The following is a 22,738-nucleotide window of genomic DNA, read 5'->3' as shown; positions in this document are numbered from 1 at the left end:
ACAGACTAAATGTTCTAAATTGAATTAAATGAGAGAAAAGCGGATATAAACCGAAAACACATCCCATTCAAATATTCACCATCAAGATGTGAGGGAAGATTAGAGGAGTGAAGTGGAGAGGAATGTGGATGTGGATGTGAAGATAAATTGGAATAATTATGTTATGCAGAGATTCTTCGTTCTCATGCATCTCTTTCATCGAGATGAGCATTAACGAATAAGACAACAAACAACAGCAGCAGCATCATCATAAAATGTTACATAGGCACTCACAGCAGATCATATCGACGGGGATGGGGATCTCTTATTTGTTTATGTTACAAAATTTCATAAGGGATGGGGGATTGATGTTATGAACGGATGTTAGCCATAATGAAAAGTCGGATCTTATACTGATACTGGAAATTAAAGTGCTATAAAATGTTATAGTTGCAAAGCTTTATGTTAATTAAAAAAGCTTTAATCGAGAAACATTGCAGAGATGGGAATTAATTTTGATAGATTAGGATAACTCAAAAAAAAAAAAAAAACAGTAAGGAAAGTAGTGAAGTCGGACGGGGCCGACTATATGATACCCTTCACCACTTGGTATATTCAACATGGAATCCTAACAGACGTTGCATTTTTGAAGGACCATAAACAAGAAATTAAACATATACTAAATTTTTCATTTGGTCAGGTATGTAAATGTAAAACTTAAAGCAAAATATCGAAATCTAAACCGAGTTCATCGAAATTTGTCACAGGTTAAGTTATACTAATGTCAGTATGTTTTGTGCATATCGGCCACATTTACTTAAAATCGGGAGAAAATATATGGGAGCTATATCTAAATCTGAACCGATTACTACAAAACTTGGCACACGTAAGCTATACCAATTTCAGTACGTTGTGCAAAATTATGTAGCAAACGACCTAAATTTCTGTCTTTTGTGACCTTTTACTAAAAATCGGACGAAAATATATAGCTATATAGATATAGAGCTATATCTAAATATATATACTAACATCAGTACGTTGTGCAAAATTTTGCGTCAATCGGACCGACTTGGGGAGTTTGGTGCAGCATTTATATCTAACTTCTAGGTTATACTAACTTCAGTACGTTGTGCAAAATTTTGAGAAAAATCGGACGAACATATATATGTAGAAGCTATATCAAAAACTGAACCGATTTCAACGAGACTTGCCATAGATAAATTTATATTAACTACAGTTTGTTGTACAAAATTGTGTGACAATCGGACAAACTTTGGTTCGTTAGTGCACAAGTTACATAAAATCGGAAGAAAAAATATATAGGAGCTGTATCTAAATCTGAACCAATTTTCACGAAACTTAACACACACCATTCCAGACGAAATTTCGTGCAAATCGAAAGATATATAAGGACTTTAGTACACCATTTACACTAAATCGGACGAAAATATATATGGGAGATATATCTAAATCTGGATCGATTTTCGGAAAACTTCACACATCATTCTAGACTTAATTCATTACGCTATGCCAAATTTCGTGCAAATCGAAAGATATATATTTACTTTGGTGCACCATTTACATTAAATCGGAGGAAAATATATATGGGAGCTATATCTAAATCTCAACCGATTTTAAGAAAACTTAGCACACATCATTCTAGACCTAATTAAGTACACTATGCCAAATTTCGTAAATATATATATATATATATATATATATTGGAGCTATATCTAAATCTGAACCGATTTTCACGAAATTTAGCACACTTCATTCAATGCTTAATTCAGTACGCTGAGCCAAATTTCGGGCAAATCTAAAGGTATATAGGACCTTTGGTGCACCATTTACCTTAAATCGGACGAAAATATATATGGGAGCTATATCTAAATCTGAATCGTTTTTCACGAAATTTAGCATACTTCAATCAATGCTTAATTCAGTACGCTGAGCCAAATTTCGGGCAAATCGAAAGGTATATAGGACCTTTGATGCACCATTTACCTTAAATCGGACGAAAATATATATGGGAGCTATATCTAAATCTGAACCGGTTTTTCCCCAATTTCAATAGGGGGAAAATCGTCCCGGGCCATATATGAGCTGTGCCAAATTTCATCCAATTCGAATCATAAATGCGACCTGTACTTCGTTAACAATTTAACATGAACAGACAGACAGACGGACGGACATGCATAAATCGACTTAGAAAGTGAAAGTGCATATTCTCAAAAGGAACCATGTGTCTATTTCGTTTCCTTTTGCCTGTTACAAACATAATCACAAATACATAATAGCCTGTACCACAGTGTGGTAAAGGGTATAACTATCCATCTCTGATTCCAGAGACTATTAGGAAAAGCTTTCCCATTAAAGCTATGCTATGTTAAACTGCTATAAAAAGCTGTCACCAATGGAATAATTCTATATTATGTCAAAAAATATCAAAGCTCTTTTCTTTGGCATGTTTAACAATAAATAGAAAACTACCTAATTTTCACAAAGCTCTCAAGAAGTTTTTACGTTCCCCTAAGCTTATTTCAAAATCAAATTCAACTCTCTAACCGTTAAATTTTAAATAATGAAAAAATACAAAAATTCTCTACTCACCACACAATTGTTACGCATTTGATTGACTTGCATTTCCAAATCCCGAATCCTCTTCACAGCAGCCTCTTCCACACGCGAATGTTTCGATAGCTTATCGACGACCCGCTGCACACCCTCCATTGTCCATGAATGTTGTCGCGGTGATGGATGTATTGGTGAACCTTGATTTGGTGTTTCAATATTGGTGGGCAATGATGTGGGTCCTACACCTCTGGCGGAAATATCTTCGGGACAATTTAAACTCGTAACACTGCTAGCATTCGATTGATGCAGCGATTCAAGAACTTTAGTTTTTTGTTCCAACGTATTTTCAATATCACGCAGTTGTTCAACAACTTGATCCATAATTAAACTTTGTTCAGCTGTAGGTCTAATGTTTTGTAGCTTCTCTTCCAGCTGATTGATACGCATTTGATAGCCATGTTCGATTTCACCTTTTAGCGATTGCACCTCCATCTGGAGGGCATCATTCGAACGTGATTGGGAGTTGATATAGTCCTCAAGTTGCTGAAAAGGGGGAAAGAAAGAAAGAGAGAGGTAATTAAAATTAATTGGAAGTGATTTATTTATTTAAGTACTTACCTTAACCTTTTCACCCATAACATGTTCATTGAGGGCCTTTGTCTCCACTTGGGTCTCCAAATCGGAGATTATTTCACGCAACACAAATATCTTATCTATGGAGGCCTTCAGTTCCACTTCGAATTTATCACGTTTGGCATTCGAGTCCTGCAGTTGTTGGCTTAAATCACGTATTTGATTTTCTAAGTGTTCGACCTAGGTGAAAATGAGAAGTATTTAAATTAGTAATTTTTAATATTATAAAAAAATAATTTTAAAAAAATTGTAAATGAAAATTTAACAAAAAAAATAGAAACGTGTTAAAAACTTACTTTTTTAATTGAAAAACTTTTGTTTTTTAATTATTGTTAGTGAAGCGTGCAAAAACACAAAATTATTAGTTGGTTATGTTAATTAGGTATGTGAGAGTGTGTGTTTTATATTATATATACAAAAGAACATGGTAATAATGAACTCTATTATAATAAAATATTTATTTTTTTATTTGAAAAATAAAAAAATATTTATATTTGAAGCTACCAACGGACTGTTTTACCATAACCCTTTTGAATTTATTTTAAAATTTGTATTAACCAAAATTATTGACTGATTTCATTTATATTTCCTTTACATTGCTTTGCATTGTGAAGGGCTGAAGCAAAAGGGGGTGATAATGAAAATGTGAGAAGAGAAATATTTGAAAATTATATTTGTTTACATCAAATAAGTAAAATCAAAACCATCTAGACCATAACCTTGAAAATGGTTCGTACAGCCAAAACAGATGTGTGTGAAAAAAAGACTTCAGAATATATGAAAGGGGAACACTTAGGTATTTATTTACAGAAGATATTCATAGAGGACTGTGAGGAATATAAACTTTTGTTAAAAAAAGAAAATTATTTCTTCAAATAAAGTCTAAAATATGTTGATATTTACATCAATATAAAAAGAGACCTCAGTGTATTACCTTTTGTTATTTTTAGATGTTTTGAAAATGTGCGAAAAAAATTGTTTGTAATTCTTTTAGTATAAATATTGTAGCTAGTGTTATAAAACATAAACAATTACACGAAGATTATTAACAAATAGCATGCAAAATGAACAGCAAAAAATAAGTAAATTTTAAAAATAAAATTAAATAAATCATTAACTAAATATAAAATATCTTAAATATTTTACAATAAAAAATTGTCTGTAAAATAAATATAAAATAATATATGAGGGGTAATAAACTCCTATATGATAATCCAAAAACCAAGTTAAAGTAATGCACACTATCAAATTTTAGGCCTATATAGGCATTACAAGAATATTCTTTTGGATTACTATAAAACCTTCTACAAGCTTCACAGTTGGAACTTTAAATTTTGTCTCTTCTCGTAGATGGTAAAGGCTTTTAATTTCTACTCTTAGACTTCCAAACAAGGGATATTTTGAAGCATACTTTTAGGCGTATTTTTGAATTTAAAAAAGGACCATTCTTGCGTGAATTTTTTAACAATTTTCATAGACGAACACTTTTAAACAATTCGTATAGCCTATTGGTAGGCCCAAATGTGTGATTTTTTAAACAATTCGTATAGCTTCTTGATATACCCTAAGGCGTGGATTTTTTCGAATAATTTGTATAGCCTCTTGGTACGCACTAAGGCGTATATTTTTTCTAACAATTTTTATAGACTCTTGGTAGGTCCTAAGGCGTTGATTTTTTTAAACAATTTGTATGGCCTCTTGGTAGGACCTAAAACATGAAATTTTTAAAAATTTGTATAGACTAATATTTATCATCCTCCAAGAACCAGGAATGCACAATTACAGTCACTTCAGTGTTAAAATTCGGCTATAGGCTTCAAAAAAACTATAGAGGAATGGCGAATTACAGTTACATTAGTTGGAAAATGTGGCTAAAACCTTTGATATACCGAAACGATAGAGGAATGCCGAATTACAGTTACATTAGTTGGAAAATGCGGCTAAAACTTTCGATATACAGCAAACCGGGACCTTTATATTAAGGGGTCATGCCAAAACATGGAACTATGTTGATAATTTTCTGCATAGATGTATGACGGTTTTCAAGAACTCGGAACGACAAATTTTAGTCACTTTAGTTAATTTTTTTATGTTATCTAATCTTCTCTTGTAGAATTGAAAAATGTAATAAGGCTTGAATTGAGATTTTGAGTATTTACAATGCATACTTTTAGGCTTAGGGGAACCCCCATTATCGAATGGCAGACCTATGAAATTCGAATTTTGGAAATTTTCCTATTTTTGACCACAAATCAAGTTAGGAAATAAGGAAGATCTTCAACGATTAATTCATGCGATAGCTATATATGTGTAGAAGAACGTGTTAAAATTTGGAACGATGGATTATTAGTCTTTTAGTTATCTGCCCGCATTCGTAAAAACACTGTTTCGAGAAAAACACGTTTAAAGTTTGAGAAAAACTCTCATGGAGACACAATAAATCGGCATATATTCAAAAGTTGTTGAGATGTTTACATGCAAATTAAAATTTTTGAAACCGAGAATAGGGAGTCCCCTTTAAAATCATTTTAATTTAGTTTAAATAATTTACTTTAAAATTTTGTAGTCTACTTTAAGGTCTTAATTCAAAGATGTTTCATATATAAATTGAAAGATTTAAGGCCTACTAAGAATTTTTGAGTGCCTAGTTTATTATTTTTTAAGAACATTTGAAATCCTTAATTTGAGGTCCTAATTGAAAGATTACATTACAATAAGTACATTGAGGAAATTATATTTTAGTTGTCAATTAATTAATTTTTAAACATTTTGGAGACCTTAAAAATATATTTTTATGGGTAAAAATTTAAAAGAATATTTGTAAGAATTTGTTCTATATAATTTTGTTAGCCTAATTCTTCAATAATGCCTTCCTTATCTCATAAATATGTTTATGATTTCAAAGTAGAGAACTATTCGTGAATTTTAAAAATAATTGAAAAAATATTCTAACATGATAATTAAATGGACATTTTTAGAAATATTTTTTTTATAAATTAATTTTTTTATAAATTAAATTAATAAATTTTTTTGTAAATTAATTTTCCTCTACGTAAGGTCTAAAAATAGCCCATATGTATATGCCTGTACATATATTTTTAATATTTTTTAACTCAAAAGTTTGGTCCTATTAATGAAATTCTTAAAACAAATAATGTTTGATATTTGATAGATATACCGTTTTAAAGTCATATGAAAAGCTTGTGGTAACTGATGAGTTAAAAAAACCAAGAAATTTTAACACTTTCGAACGAGAAATTCTCAAATGAATATTAAACTACATAATAAATATTATTATAATATTCTTAAAATCATACATACGAAATATCACATTTGAATAATACTGAAGTATTTTATGTGAAGAGAAATTAAATTATAAATTTACATTGAAATGCTTATAAATATAATAAAAATTAAAAACCATTACCAAAATATATAAAAACATATTATTTATAAAGGCAAATAAACCATAACAATATAAATTATAAAAGTGTATATAAAAGACACACAACTTAAAACTATTTTTACAAAAATAAAAAGCAAAACCATTCAAGATATTATAACATTTTTTTTTTTGTTTTTTAATCAAAGCAAGAAAGATTGCAAAAATATAAATATAAAAAAAATTAAAGCAAAAACTGTACAATTCAAACCCAATAGAAATAATAATAACAAATTCAGAATCCATAAAGAAAAAAAGAACCACGAAATCCATAACCATTTCAAAGCAAAGGAAATAGAAGAACGAAAAAACAACCAAACCAAAATTATTAAATGCAGTGGAACGAAAAAGGGGGTACTTGAAGTAGACTCTTGATGGGTAATCTACAAAATCAGTGTTTTGAACTCACCTCCTCAGAGGCATTGGCATACGATGAACGTTCCTTTTCCTTATCTCTTAGTTGAGCTTTTAAATTATCGATTTCCTTTAGGAACTCATCACGTTCCTGTTCACGTTCAATGGCTTGTTCTTCAAGGAATTGCCGTGTTGCCTTTAGTTGTTTATCAGCGGTATCAATCTAGGGGTTTTTTTTTGTTAACGAAGTTATGGTATTTTTAATATAATATTTTAATTTTTTAAATAATTTAAAATTTTTGGGATATCTTACAATTATTATTACAATAAATTTGAATACAAATATAGACTTTTAATAAAATATACAATGGAAATAATAATAATTATGCAATATTAGATAATAAAAATATTATGTGGTTTAAACATATCTCAATATTCTAGCAATTATATATCCTAGTGAAACTTATAAAAATAATAAGAAAGATTTTTAGTTTCAGAATTTCATGAATTCTTAAATAAATTTGGAAAACTATTTTTTTTTAATGATAAAACATACTTTTAGGTACCGATTCCAATTACAGTCGAAATTGCTTAAAGCTATAGTAAACCAGTTAAAACGATGATCAAGTTCGGCCCGGCCGAAATTTTTATACACTCCACCACGAAAATGACATCCAAAATATGTAAAATTAATAAAGAGAAAACTCTTGTTATAACAGGGCCTTCAAGGTACCGAAAAAGACCTGAGAAAAAGAGTGATTACCTAATAGGGGCTACCGTTTTATGGGGTTATCCCAAAACGGGGAACAATATAGATAATTTTGGGTAGTGAAATTTGACTATTTACAGTCAATTCGGTTGAAAAACGTGTTCAAAATTTCTAAAATGCCGACTTGGGTTAATATTAATTATTTCTAGTACAGAGATGAGATGTACCGTTATATGGGAGCTACTCTGAAATTTGGTTCAATATTAATAATTTGTATTATAAGGATGTGCTATACAATGAGAACCCAAAACACCAAATTATAGACAATTCGGCTGAAAAAGAGTGTCGAGAGAATCCCCACAATACCTAATATTGGGGGTACCGTTGTATGGGGGCTACCCTGAAACTTGGTTCAATATTCATAATTTTTAGTACGGAGATGTGCTATGCAACGAGAACCCAAAATATCAAATTACTGACAATTTGGTTGGAAAGAGGTGTTAACAAGTGAAAAAGCGTTAAGTTCGGCCGGGCCGAACTTTGGATACCTTCCACCATAGATATACTAAAAGGTAGTTGAAATGAAAATGTAGGGAAAATACCAAAACCATAATGTGAACCATGTTCCAGAAAATGTTGATTTCATCCAACCTGTGCCTATCTTATTATTCTTCCAAACTTAGTTCAGGTTCGAAAATGTGGACTATCGGTCCACTCCCTCTGATACCTCCCACACAGGTCCTAGGCCTAAATGCGGGTTATAGTTCATGTATAGTTCATTATCGAACCTTACGTTCTAACTTTATCTCGATATCCTCCGCAAGTTAAATGATTACGACAGAGTCTTAGAACCAAACCCAAAACGCGGAACAAATTAGATAACTATTTTAATATAAAAAAATGGGGGTTATATGGGGACTACCCCAAAAAGGGGGGCGAATATAAATAATTTTTGGTAGGGAGATTTGCTACCATATACGACTACAAAATACCAAATTGCAGCGAATTCGGTTGAAAAACGCGCTCAAGAACCCCAAAATACCGAATATTGGGGGTACCGTTATATGAGGGCTACCCGAAAAAATGGACCTATATTCATAATTTTTTGTGGAGAAATTTGGTACCTATTAAGAACTCAAAACACTAAATTACAGACTATTCGGTGGAAAAATACGATCAAAACCCCCAAAATACTGAAAATTAGAAGGTGCCGTTATATAGGGGCTACCAGAAAAAGTGGACCTATACTCATAATTTTTTGTGGAGACACTTAGTACCCAATAAGAACGCAACGTATCAAATTTCAGCGAATTCAGTTGAAAAACTCGGTCAAGAACCCCAAAATACCGAAAATTGGGAGGTACCCTTATATGGGAGCTATGCCTAAACGTGGACCGATATATCCCATCTTCGAACTTGACCTGCCTGACAACCCTATGCAAAATTTCAGCACCCTATCTCAATTCCTTCAGAAGATAGCGTGATTACAACAGACGGACAGACGGACGGAAATACCGAATATTGGGGGAACTGTTATATGGGGGCTATACCAAAACGTGGACCTATATATCCCATTTGGAATACCAAACATCCTAGGAGTACCAGCAATGTCTGTGCATAGTTTAAGATAGGGATCTTAAATATTGCGATCTTTATCGTGATTTCAAAAGAACAGATAGACCTTATGGTGGAGGGTATAAAATGGTACAATTTTGTCGGTGATTTCGGTATCCTTATTAACGATTTCGATTGTAGGTAATTTCTAAAATCCCTCGTTCCATGAGAACGCGGGGGATAGATATCATAAAAAATTGTATGGATTTGAAAATTATTTCCATGAAATTCTTAAAGAAAGTACTATAAAAAAGTCATATTTAACGACATATGGATTTTAAAGCATACTTTTAGGCTCCGATACGCATTTTTTTAATTATATGTTAAAGGTTTTAAATTCGACATATACAAAAATTAAATCTATTGTTATGTTAAAATTATACCACAGTCGAAATTCTCTATATGGACGCAATTCCAGACCGACGAATTACCACAAAAATATTTTGAGTGGAAAATTTCAACCAAGTTTCAACAATTGTCGAATTGCCATAAAGAGGTTCAACTGTACTTCAAAATATGGACATTATCTTAAGCTTATTTACAGCTATTAATTTAATTTATGAACGATACAATATTAAACTTAAATCTAAAAATTATCGTTTAATAATTTCTATTACAAATATATGTAATCACAATATCGATTTAAGCATGCTGTTGTTTGTTCGATGCTACAATTTTTTCTAATATCAAATATTTACAAATTTTATTTTACTACTTCTTAAATAGACAAATCGAAAAAAAGTGAAAATTGAAAACTCACCTGCGATTGCAAATCTTCACGATCTTTTTTACTGCACTCCACAACCTTGTCACCCTCACGGCAGAAGTCTTCAATCATTTGTAGCAGCTGAGCCGTGGAATCATTATTTGTTTGCTTTTGGGTGGGCGTCGAAAGAATGTTTCTTGCCTTCTCCTGCAACTGGGCAAATCCTGATGATGAGTGGTCGGAACCCGATAAACGTTGTGGCGATTTCACCAGAGATGAACCCAAACCATAACCTTCATTATATTCCACATTATTGATGGAAGAAAGTTGTGATAGCTGATCTCGCAAATGTTGCAGCTCTTGACCCAAATCGGAATTACGTGAAATTGTGTGATCCAACTCCTGTTGCAGCATGAGACGATCATTTTCCGATTTAATTAGGCGATTTTTCAATTCTGTCAATTGGAAATGTAGTTCCGCTGCATTAACTCCACCCGTTGTACTGGAGGAGTTATTATCCAAATATAGGCGATTTAAATCTGGTGGTAGGGATATCAAATTCTGCGCCTGTCCCATTAACGACGAACGATGATGGGTGGGTAGTTGCTGCTCATTCAATGAATTGCCACGAACAAAACGACGATTTTGTTGCAACTTCAAACCATCCTCCTGTTCGCTATCATTTTTCTCCCTCTCACTGGAATAGGAATCTTTACGACCACTATTCACGCTATGTTTCTTAACCAAATCTTCTGAGAGATGCAACAGATATGAAGCCTCTGAACGCAAACACTCCAAACAATCCTTTAAATCGAAATCTTCCGAAACATCGTTGTTCTTCTGGGTAATATATTCAATTAGACTTGGGTCCTCAACAACTTCCATAAGATTATGGACATCGGGTATTAGACGCATACGTGTTGAATTTAAAGTTTCATTGAGTAACGTTGTATTGAGGGTAAAATCTTCTAGGTTATGTTCTTCTAAAGTGCGATTACAGGTTAATAGACGTTGCACCTCATCCATGAGGGCTTCTGTCAGTTCATTTTCACAATTGTTTAAGCATTTCAGTAATTCTGCCAATACCTGACGGAAGGCATTCGATAGCTCACGTAAATTATCACGTTCACTTAGTAGCTTTTCATAATCGCGTATCGAATCAAATGTCGAATGACGTTTGTTCTTGCGATTTAATTGTTTTTCATAGTCTAATTTTAGGCGCGACATCTGCAACGAGAGGGAGAAATAAAAATTAGAAAATATTTCAAAAATTGTATTTGAAGAGCTTTGAATCATTTTGGGGGTGAAGTGAAAAGTAGGTCTTAAAATCCAATCAAGGTTTATATGTGCCTAAAAGTGTTCCTTAAAACAAAGATTAATATGTGCCTTAAAATCCAATCAATAAATCTCGAAGGGGTTTGAAATCCCTCGTTTTGGAGGTCAGAGGCCAATCAATGCCTAAAAGTATTCCTTAAATTGCAATCAAAAATTCTCTAAGGGGGTTGAGAGAAATTTTGATTGGATTTTAGGGAGGCCTACTTTTAGTCACTGATTAATAATCTGATTTATAAATCTGTCTGTTTTTTATCCGCTATCCTCCTTATATTGAATTATTATCTCCTCTCTTTTTTTGGCTTACCTCTTCAGCATGTTTAATCTGCAATTGGGCAATTTCTAATTGACTTTTCGCTGTAAATTTCTCACGCAGCAAAATCAACTCCTTCGGCCAGTGTTGGTCATCTGTCGTTGATTCTGACAATAAGGTCTACAAATGAAACAAAAAATGTTAACGATCAAATTAGTAAACAACATTTCAATGAAAACAAAAAATAAATTAAAAAAGTTTTGAATGTAAAGGAAATAAACGATTTTTTTCATTTTGGTCTGAAACTGAAACAAAACATGTAAATATTTACAAAATAATGATGGATATTAAATTATATCTTGGCAATGCAAATAGTTTACATTGAAGGGATTCCCCTCCACAATTTTCTTTAATAAATTAAAAATATATGAAAGAAAAAAATATATGAAAGAAAAAAATATATGAAAGCAAAATAAAAATGAAGTGAAATAAGAAGGGATGCATGGAGGTATTGTGGCAAATGTGTGCGTGTGTGTGGGCAATGTATGGCTGCAGATTTCATTGCATTGTGACGTCCAGCGCCATTGCATGACGGAAATGTGCTGTGATTTTGATGGACGTAAACAAAAATTTAATTTATTTTTTTCCTTCGTTTGTTGCTTGAAAAAAACAAGAAGAAGAAGAAGTCGAAGTAGCAAATGTTGTGGCGCTCTTTTTATAACTTCATGTGTGTAATTTTTTGGTATTCCAAAATTTAACATATGACAGACACATGTTTGAAAGTTTTGTTTCAATAGAAATAAGTTGTACTTCTCTCCCTTCCAACAAAACAAAAAATAGGCCAACAAGTTGTGCAATGTTTATTTTTTAATGAAATTGTAAATGAAATTGTAAATAATCAAAAAATGCGCGAGTCTTAGCAATAAACCTATAATACCAAATTTACACGAAATTGTTTCAATAATTCCCAAAAAATGCTCACAAATTGTAATATTGATTGAAATTTCTTTAATCACAAAATATGTGTACAAATGGCGCCCAACGTGAAGCTCTATTACTAGTAAAAAATCTTTATCTTTAGGAAAATTATCTTTTAAAAATATATATTCCAACTAAATTTTTCTTTGTAAGAATTGCGATTACAGAGTTCAGTCCACAAATTCAAATGGCACCCGATTTCACACTTCTCAGGGAGCACTATTGGATATACTCGCCAAAATCATTTAAAATAGTTCAAAATTGTGTTTTAGTTTAACAAAATGGGTTTCAATTGAAATGTTGATAGACATTTGTTTAAACATGAACTATAAATACAAATGGCGCCCAACATTGGGTTATATTAATAGGAAATCAACTAATTTTAAGGTACTCTCCTTTCTTGATATTCACTTAATATAATTTTGATTCCACAAATGCAAATAGCATGAACGATGTATTGGAGCAAAGAAAATGTTCCTTTAAATTTTTGATGTGAGGCTCCAAAGGCGGCGATCAATGTGAAGTCCTTTCAATGTTTAAAACGTATAAATGATTATACAAATCTCGAATATCACAACAATAAATTCCTTGAAGATTAAAAAAAAACTTTCTCGACCGAAAATACAAATACGATTGCCTTTGCTCTAAAAGTAGGAAAGTAAAAAATAGCGCCCAACGTTGAATTCTTTCCTATATATATGGGTTTACTGAATTGCATCGTTGGATATTTATATTTTAATTTTGATTTGATACTATAACTCTCCATATAGTCATTTGTCTTGAAATTAAACTAAATAACAATGGCGCCCAACGTGGAGTACTGTTGATTATTGCAATTATAATTTTAGGATTTTTTAAGAAAACCTGAATATTTAGCATTGCAACATTAAATTGATGCAATGTTATTGAACTTTAAACAATAATGGCGCCCAACGTGGAGTTCTGTTCATCACTTTGGACATTTATAACAACAACAAAAAACAAAATTCTCTACACATTGAATTTTTAATGAATAGAATGACATCAGTTTCAGCAACATAATTCTTATCAATTTTAAATAAAAAAAACAATAATGGCGCCCAACGAGGAAATCTTTTGATTATTGCTATAATGGTTTTGGATTTAGGCTTTAGCCTCTGTTATTAATTGTAATTAAGATGATTTCCGAATATTTTGAGAAGACTTCTGGGCAATAATTTTGGGTTTTAAAGGAAGAAGTAATAAAATGCTCTTTAGAACACGGTTTTGGGGGTATTTTTAAGGAATTATTTTAGAATGTACCTTGTGATAATTGAATTATTATTTTTTAACTAAATATCAAGATAGCCTCAAAGTATTCTTTTAGGAAAAAACTAGTGGATTAAATAAGAAAACAATCCCTCATAGGAACCCTGGATTTTTTAGAGAAATATAAAAATCACCTTCTAGAAACTATCTTGAGTATTCTGTTGGGCAACAACTTCCGAATTTTCAAAATAAAAACTAAATATATAAATAATATATCGATGATTTTAAAAACAAATCAGAAATTTAGGCCTTCTTTTGGACCATAACAATCCCCGAAAGTTTAATGCATTTGGAAAGTCTCTGATTTACAATATTGAACTCAACAATATTTCTAACATTTTAAAAATATTTTTGGAAAATAATAAAGGGTCTTTGTTTAATGTTAAAATGAAACAAATGGCGCCCAACGTTGGGTTCTGTAGATGCTTGAAATCCACTATCTATAGAACGTTTTATACCGCAATAATATCATCCTTAACAATGTGTGTCCCATTTGACAATTAATAACCATTATCACATGTATGAATTTTATTTGATAGTTCCCCACTCCAAGTTTGGTCACTTTTCCCTTTTTGTAAGTGAAAGCAAATAATGGCGCCCAACGTAATGCTCTTATGTGCCTTTTATCAGATTAGTATTTTATGTATTACAATAATTCTTTCAAAGAATGATATTTTCTCTCCCTCTCCTCAATGTTATTTCTATTGTTCTTCAACCACTTAGTGACCTTGCTAATGAAATCTTTGGCTATATGATTTTGGTTTGTGTGAATGTTTTCTTTTATTTATCCACAATGAAAATTGAAAAACAAAGCAGACCAAATTTTAATATTGTATTTTTTCCAGATGCCAGGGTCAAGTTTATTTTGCGGGTGTAAAGAATATGTAGACAAATTAATTACAATGTCATAGATTTTTGGGATGGGCAAAAAATGGGGATTTGTAAGGCGGATCTTTAAAAAATATATTAAAAGAAATATATTTTTGGCAATTTTTATAGCCTTCACCACACTGTGGTACAGGGTATTATGTCTTTGTGCATATGTTTGCAACAGGCAAAAGGTAATGAGATAAACCCATGGTTCCTTTTGAGAATCTGCATAGAATCACTTTCTGAGTCGATTTATGCATGTCCGTCCGTCTGTAGATGTTAAATTTTAAACAAAGTACAGGTCGCATTTATGATCTGATTTGGATGAAATTTGGCACAGCTCACTTCTTTGGCCCAAGGGCGAACCTTATTGAAGAAAATCGGTTCAGATTTATATATGGCTATATATATATATATATATATATATATTTTCGTCCGAATTGATGTAAATGGCGAACAAAAGCCCCTGTATTTCTGCCGATTCACACGAAATTTGGTATATCACACTAAATTAAATCTAGAATAACGTGTGCTAAGTTTCGTGAAAATCGGTTCAGATTTAGGTATAGCTCCCATATATATTTTCGTGGGGTTTAAGGTAAATGGTGCGGCAAAGTCCCTAAGTATCTTTCGATTTGCACGAAATTTGGCATAGCGTACTAAATTAAGTCTTGAATGATGTGTGCTAAGTTTCGTGAAATCGGTTCAGATTTAGATACAGCTCCTATATATATTTTCTTCCGAAAAGTCCCTAAATTTATTTCGATTTGCACGAAATTTGTACGTATTGAATTGAGTGTATAATGATGTGTTCCAAGTTTCGTGAAAATCGGTCAAGATTTAGATATAGCTCCCATATATATTTTCGTCTGATTTAATAGAAATGATGCACCCAAGTTCTTATATATCTTTGGTGCACCATTTATTCTAATATATGTCAATGTTCTTTCGAAAAGGCGACGTCTGTTAGGAGACTATGTAGAATATACCCAAAGTGGTGAAGGGTATCATATAGTCGGCCCTGTCCGACTTTATTACTTTCCTTACTGCTTTTCTATTGGAAATGAGTATTCTTTAAAGGAAAGGAAAAGGAAGCTTACATCCCCTTCCATCGGAAACCCCATCTAATAACCAACCTCAGTATCGGTAGATAGCACCACACAGAGAGAAATGGCAACATCCATCCGAAACCCCCTGACACCCCAAACAGAAAAAAATGAAACACTACATAAGCAAGGACCCTAACCACTGCACAAAATTAAAGGAGACGTTTCTTCTAGACAAGGATAGATGGCAGTCCTATCATATAGGACAGGCTGGTATACAAAAACCAATAATTAAGGAAACAAAGAACTAATAAAATAAGATGAGGAGTATCAATGTTGATTGAGTTCAGAAAGTCTCCGATATTTAATAGGCAAGTCAAATATATACGACTTTTTTCTGCCCGGTCGAAGTTAACGTCATTTTTACTTGTTTATTCCAAAATTATCTACCCTTTGATGTTTGTCCCTAATAACATCACGTTTCCGCACATCTCACAGTTATCATATTTCAGATCTTTCCCCCATCCCTTGAAATACAACTCTAATTACATTTTTTAATTAAAATATGTCCATAATCCAATAATACAACTACAACTCTCTCTTTCGAAATCCTTTCAGACAGGAAATGTCATAGTACTCCAAGAGGAAAGAGACTAAAAATAGGCTAAATTCATTGAAGTTGGCTTAGCAGATAGTTACACACACTCACACAATGACACTTTACATCAAATAATCTGTCAATTATTTGTTGTAGACAAATAAGTGAAAGGCGAGATATTCCGATATTCTGAAAGTCAAATGTTCGACAACAAACCAATAACACATGCCACCATCAGACATACGTACAACAACTAATGATTGTCTTGTGTTTTGTTTACACCCCCGTCGCTCCAACACCACATCACACCACTCTTTTCAAAAAAAAAAGAGATACAAATTCATTAAAGGGAAGTGTAAACATAAATTGGTACCGACGGCGCGACATATACCACAAAAAAGACAAAACAACCCATAGTCAGACGACTTCTACGTCTTGTTTCCCAGATCATCCACAGCAACAACATCCGCATAGTATTTAAATAAAAACTCTGGAGTTTTTGTGGGTCATCAATCAGCATAATTCTTAATTAAACGTTGGATGGTATGTGTTTTTCTTTTTTCGAAAATGCAGTTGAAGAGATGATATCAAACATGCCTCAACATAAAAAATGTTTATTCTATAAAGTCGTAGCAATTGCAAGTTGTACGTTACTCTTAAAGTTCCCCAAACGCATTCGTTTTTGTAGAGAAGTTTTATTTCTAATTCTAAATAAATGTTCTAAGAACACTTGTTCTACTCCACGGAATTTGTTTTAATTGAATTTGATTTATTTGAAAAGCATGAGAATCAAAGAAAGAATCTGTCCTCTTTCTAATAACAAATGTTAGAAATCATTAATTGGCCAAAGCAATGTGTGACCATATGCCGACCCAAAAAAAAAAACTTTAAAAATCAATTCAAATAAAAAAAGACAATTTAATAATTGAGGTTTAATTGAGCGTATTATTTTGAAAAATATGAAATTTTAACGGAAAATAAATAAAAGAAGACAACCTTTTCTAAAAGACAAAGAGAATTATGCCTTTGTTCATCCAAAATAAAATCACAATTTATTTATTTTTGTCTTTCCATTCACCCACGAAAAATGTATACTTGACCCTGGCATCTGCGCATTTTTCGCTATTTTGTTTTCCAATTTTCATTCACAGTTTTAGAACAATGAAAATACTGCAGATGTTATTAGCACGCTTACTATTTGTTTACAGAATTGTGATATAAAAATTGAAAAGCGGAAAATCCATTCATTCAAAGTGTTAACTAAATTTATTAATGGAGTACTAAATACAACTCGAAATTTTACGTTGGGCGCCATTTTTTGCATTCATTTCAAATGTAATAAAATGTAATTCCATTCAAATATTTAATGTTAGTTCAGTATTTAGGCGCCATTTTTGCATTCATTTCAAATGTAATAAGTAATAAAAAGAGGAATGTTGAAAGGGTCATTCTATTCAAATGTTTAATGTGAGTCCACACAAACTTCTGAGAATGGTAACAAAATCAGTTGGCCGACTAAATGCAACTCTAATTTTTACATTGGGCGCCATTTTTAAATTCATTTTAAAATTATAAAAAGAGGAATGTTGGAAGGGTCATTCTATTCAAATGCTTACTTTAAGTCCACACAATCTTTTGAGATCGGTTACAAACACAAAAAGTATATATCAGTAAAAATGCATGTTGGGCGCCAAATTATTGAAATTGACTTTGACTTAATTATCATTGAGGACAGTAACTTCAAGTGTTCCATGCAAGTTTCTACACATTTCAGAGAACAAACAAACAAAGCAATGTTGGGCGCCATTGGTTCTTGGACCTGATCAGAGGGAATAAATAGAGCAATTCTCTTTGCAAGATCGATAAAATAAAAATAGGTAAAAACCCGATGTTGCGCTCCATCTACACTCTGATTTTGAGGAAAAGAAAGTGTTAATTGTTTACAGATTTGTGATATTGAAATTGAATAGCAAAAACTCTATTTATTCGAAATACAACCCTAAATTTCAACTTAGACGATATTTTTTATACTTTGGCTTTGAAGGAAGAAAACGGATATAAATTCTGATTATCAGTTTGCACATAATAATGATTTACTAATAATTAGCAAATTCAATGTTGGGCGTCATTTGTTGTTGGATTTGGTCTGACGGGGAGGATTTGGTCTTGTCAGAGGAAATTCTGTTCATTAAAGATCATACCAACTTCTAATAATGATGAATTTAAAATAAACAAAGAAAATAAATTATGGAAAAAAAATAAATTATCTTAATACTAAATACAGACAATATAATCCCCGAAAAATATTCAACCATCCATTACCTGAATGGGCGGAACCTTAATTCGGGTCTATATTAAGGATCTACAACGAGAAATAAAAACGCGAATTGCCAAATTGATCTTTAACGCATTTGAAAGGGGTTATAGATAAGTTCGGTATCGTTACATGGAACCTAATAAAACCCTATATATTTTTTAATGAAGAACTAAAGGACAGCTCGGCTAATAATGCCGATAGAAAATATGTATATTCTCATTCGCAAAAAACCTAGAGCAGAGTCCTATACTGGACGTCCTTTATTACAGTTTCACTTCATATGCATTCTTCATTATGAGTTTAAGTCAAGCATCTTATACCAAGTCACTTAAAGAAAAGTCATTTTTATACCCTTCACCACACTGTGGTACAGGGTATTATGTCTTTGTGCATATGTTTGTAACAGGCAAAAATAATCGAGATAGACCCATGGTTCCTTTTGAGAATATGCATAGAATCACTTTCTAAGTCGATTTATCATTTAGGTCTAGAATGATATGTGCCAAGTTTCGTGAAAATCGGTCCAGATTTAGATATAGCTCCCATATATAGTTTCGTCCGATTTCATGTAAATGGTGCACCAAAGTCCCTATATATCTTTCGATTTGCACCAAATTTGGTATAACGTACTGAATTGAGCCTAGAATAATGTCTGCCAAGTTTCGTGAAAATCGGTCCAGATTAAGATATAGCTCCCATATATAGTTTCGTCCGATTTCATGTAAATGGTGCCCCAAAGTCCCCATATTTCTTTCGATTTGCACGAAATTTGACATATCGTACTGAATTAAGCCTAGAGTGATGTCTGCCAAGTTTCGAGAAAATCGGTCCAGATTTCTATATAGCTCCCATATATAGCACCAAAGTCCCTATATATCCTTCGATTTGCACGAAATTTGGCATAACGTACTGAATTGAGCCTAGAGTGATGTCCGCCAAGTTTCGAGAAAATCGGTACTGATTTCTATATAGCTCACATATATAGCTTCGTCCGATTTCATGTAAATGGTGCACCAAAGTCGCTATATATCCTTCGATTTGCACGAAATTTGGCATAACGTACTGAATTGAGCCTAGAGTGATATCTGCCTTGTTTCGTGAAAATGGGTTCAGATTTAGATATAGATCCCTTTTAATTTAGATTGATTTTAAGTGATTGACGCACCAAGGAACCAATAGGAACAAAACGTTCTGGAATTAGTATAACCTAACCTGTGACAAGTTTGTTTGAAATCGCTTAATATTTGGATAGACCTTCCATATATATTTTTTTGCCCGATTTCAAGTATATTGGGCATCAAATTCCTCATGTTAGTCAGATCGACATCAAATTTTGCACAACTTACAAACTTGAGCATAGAATTACGTAGTTGGGTTTTGTAGCAGTACAGACATAGCCCAACGGACGACCTATTTTTATTTGTTTGAAGTCGATTTACATACTTTATGGATAGATCTAGGTAGATTCACATGTAGATAAATATCACATATTTTATTTCATCCAATTTCATGTTAATAGTCCTGTTTAATATACCCATAGTGGTGAAGGGTATCATATAGTCGGCCCCGTCCGACTTTACTGCTTTCCTTACTGGTTTATAATTTGTCTTTGATTGAAGTAAAAGTCAATCTGGCGCCCAAGTTCTATTACTTAATAAAAATATTAAAAGATCAATAAAACCAGCTCATGAAAAAGTTGGAAAAAGACCAACGAAACGTCGAGCAAAATATGAAATAAAACTAGTATTATTTTTCAGCATAATAACCTAACCTGAAAAAAACCCAAAAACATCAATATTAAAAAATGGCGCCCAACGTGGGTTTTTCGGTAATTAATGAGTTGAGTTTTGAAATAACACTTTGAATAAAATTAAAAAATAAATCCAGACCCAAAGTATTAAAAACAATTATAAATTGGACAAAGCCCCATATTGGTCGCCACTTTTCTACTAATCGTAGAGTAAGTTTTGCATAAACATGAGCAAGCGAAAAATTGTATAAGACCTTACAAAAGATATGTTACTAAAGTCTTTGGCAGGACAGTTATTTTGGCAAAATTAAGTCAACAACTTCTTAAACAGGTGAAATAGTTTCCCAATAAATTTTAAATTATTTTGAATTTTTAATGAAGCTGCTTGGCCACTTATTTCGACACCACTTTAGTATTTTTAGTACTTTTAGTAGAAGTATTAATTTCATTGAAAGTGCAACATTTTCTGAATTTTCAGCAGAATTCATGTTTGCATCTTGTATTTAGAAAATGTGGGTCAATCCAGTTTAAAAATAAATCGCAAGCAAGTACAGTTGTACAGTTTTGTATGAAAACAAAATATCCACATGAATGAACATGTGAAAGAAGTTGGAAATTTTTGAAATTAGCATCTTTAAATAAAATGTGTATTATGCTTACATTAGGGTGGCGAGCACTGAAACAACTTGAAAATCAACTTACAAAATATCAACTTTTATTTATTATTTTAAAAGGGTTCATTAACTAATATAGCTTTCAGAAATGGATAACTGTTAGATTCAAACATAAGTTTCCTTTAGTCAATCAGGGCATAAATGGCGCCCAACATGTGGCTTTTTACTTTTACAGAATTTTATTGCCGCATTGAGTCTACAAATACCACAAACATTTTTGCAAAGAAAATCAAAATAGAAAAAATGGCGCCCAACGTGAGGTTGTCTATATCATTTATATCATATTAGTGTAGAATAGATTATATGAAATTTTATTTGACACTAATGTGACTAAAATTGTCTCCTAAAAATTATTAGTTTAATTTGTAGGTCTTAAAAATGGCAACCAATGGGAGGCTCTTGCAAATATTGAAGTTAATTTGGATTTTTTATATATTTTGAGATTTTTAACATCAACAAATATGGCAATTCTATTAGAATTTGTTTCCCCACCCTATTATACAATTTCAAACACATCAAATAGAAAGCATATTTTTGGAAGTTCTATTTTATAAATAGCTGAGTGCATCTATGCAAAATTCAAAACAAGTAAAGTTGCGGACATTATATGGAAAATTTACAACGAAACATAAATTTCAAAATAAAACTATTTTTGGCAAATGGTGCAGATATTTTGTAAAATGGAAAAAGTGGCCTAGACGCTATATAATATTCGGCTAATTAAACACGTTTTGCGGGTAAAATTTATGGAGAGGAAAAAAGCTCTCTTTGATGTTTCGAATTTGAAATCATAATTTGAAATCGTACTAGGAAAAAGTCTACAAATTTGCTAAATATTCAAATATTTTCCCTCATTTTGCCATCAATTCTAAAACTAAATCCAAAGAGCGGGAGATTTCATCAACGTGGTAGTATAAGTTGAGAAACTCTTAATAGACACTGCAATTTACTGACTGCGTGTTTCTTATCGTCTGCTGGTTTTAATATTAACAATGATGATGCGTTTAATGTCATTTGTAGGGATCAGCAGAATTTGCTGCAGAGCTACTTATTGAGTATTTATTTTCTTTTTCTTTTTTGAACTGAACTGATAAGCAGCTAAATGAATTATCAATTGAACTCTGAATCGAAACTTAATTTAGCAGAGTTTTGTTTTATTTGCAGCAAAAGTAGCTGCAGTTTATTTATTAATTGCTTTAACGTTTTATAATGATAATCGCTACTTCTTTACGGGGAGGGGAAGACAAAGCGATTGAGAAGAAAATGAAATTATTGGAGGAAAATTACAAATATGTCGATTAACAATAAGGGTGAAAGGTTGTAGAGTATTAGGGTTGCCATTTTATTGGGTGATTGAAATGATTAGACACCCTCTTCGTAATAAATAAATCAGCGGTTGTCCCCGTAAAAGTAAGAGTTAAAGAAAGTAGGAAATCTATTTGGGAATTATTTAATTTTTTCTTATTTTCAGCACACAAATATATAATAAGTTATATAATGATCCCATTATATAAGTTTTTAATACAGAAAGTATTTTTAATGGAAAAATTAAAACTTATCTATATAATAAGAATGGTAGAATACATTTTTTCGGATTATTTTAATTGGGGAAAATGTAAGCC

At 31.9% G+C, this 22,738-nt stretch overlaps 1 protein-coding gene across 1 annotated transcript in view; it reads right to left on the bottom strand.

Moving 5' to 3' along the window:
* LOC133323755 (A-kinase anchor protein 9) overlaps window positions 1-22,738 on the bottom strand; it is a gene marked incomplete at its 3' end in the record, with an annotated part of 86,817 nt that overhangs the window by 16,073 nt on the left and 48,006 nt on the right. Inside the window, exons 7-11 of the mRNA XM_061532676.1 lie at window positions 11,651-11,776; window positions 10,066-11,238; window positions 7,038-7,205; window positions 3,172-3,366; window positions 2,590-3,096 (exon numbers count right to left, since the gene is read on the bottom strand). Coding sequence (XP_061388660.1) covers window positions 2,590-3,096; window positions 3,172-3,366; window positions 7,038-7,205; window positions 10,066-11,238; window positions 11,651-11,776 — 2,169 coding nt within the window. The remainder of the gene's footprint in view (window positions 1-2,589; window positions 3,097-3,171; window positions 3,367-7,037; window positions 7,206-10,065; window positions 11,239-11,650; window positions 11,777-22,738) is intronic.

Source organism: Musca vetustissima, unplaced genomic scaffold, assembly GCF_032173495.1.
Source record: "Musca vetustissima isolate MV318-11 ecotype Yass unplaced genomic scaffold, APGP_CSIRO_Mvet_v1 utg28465, whole genome shotgun sequence".
Classification (NCBI taxonomy): Eukaryota; Metazoa; Arthropoda; class Insecta; order Diptera; family Muscidae; genus Musca; species Musca vetustissima.
This window is presented reverse-complemented; position numbering and strand designations above follow the sequence as displayed.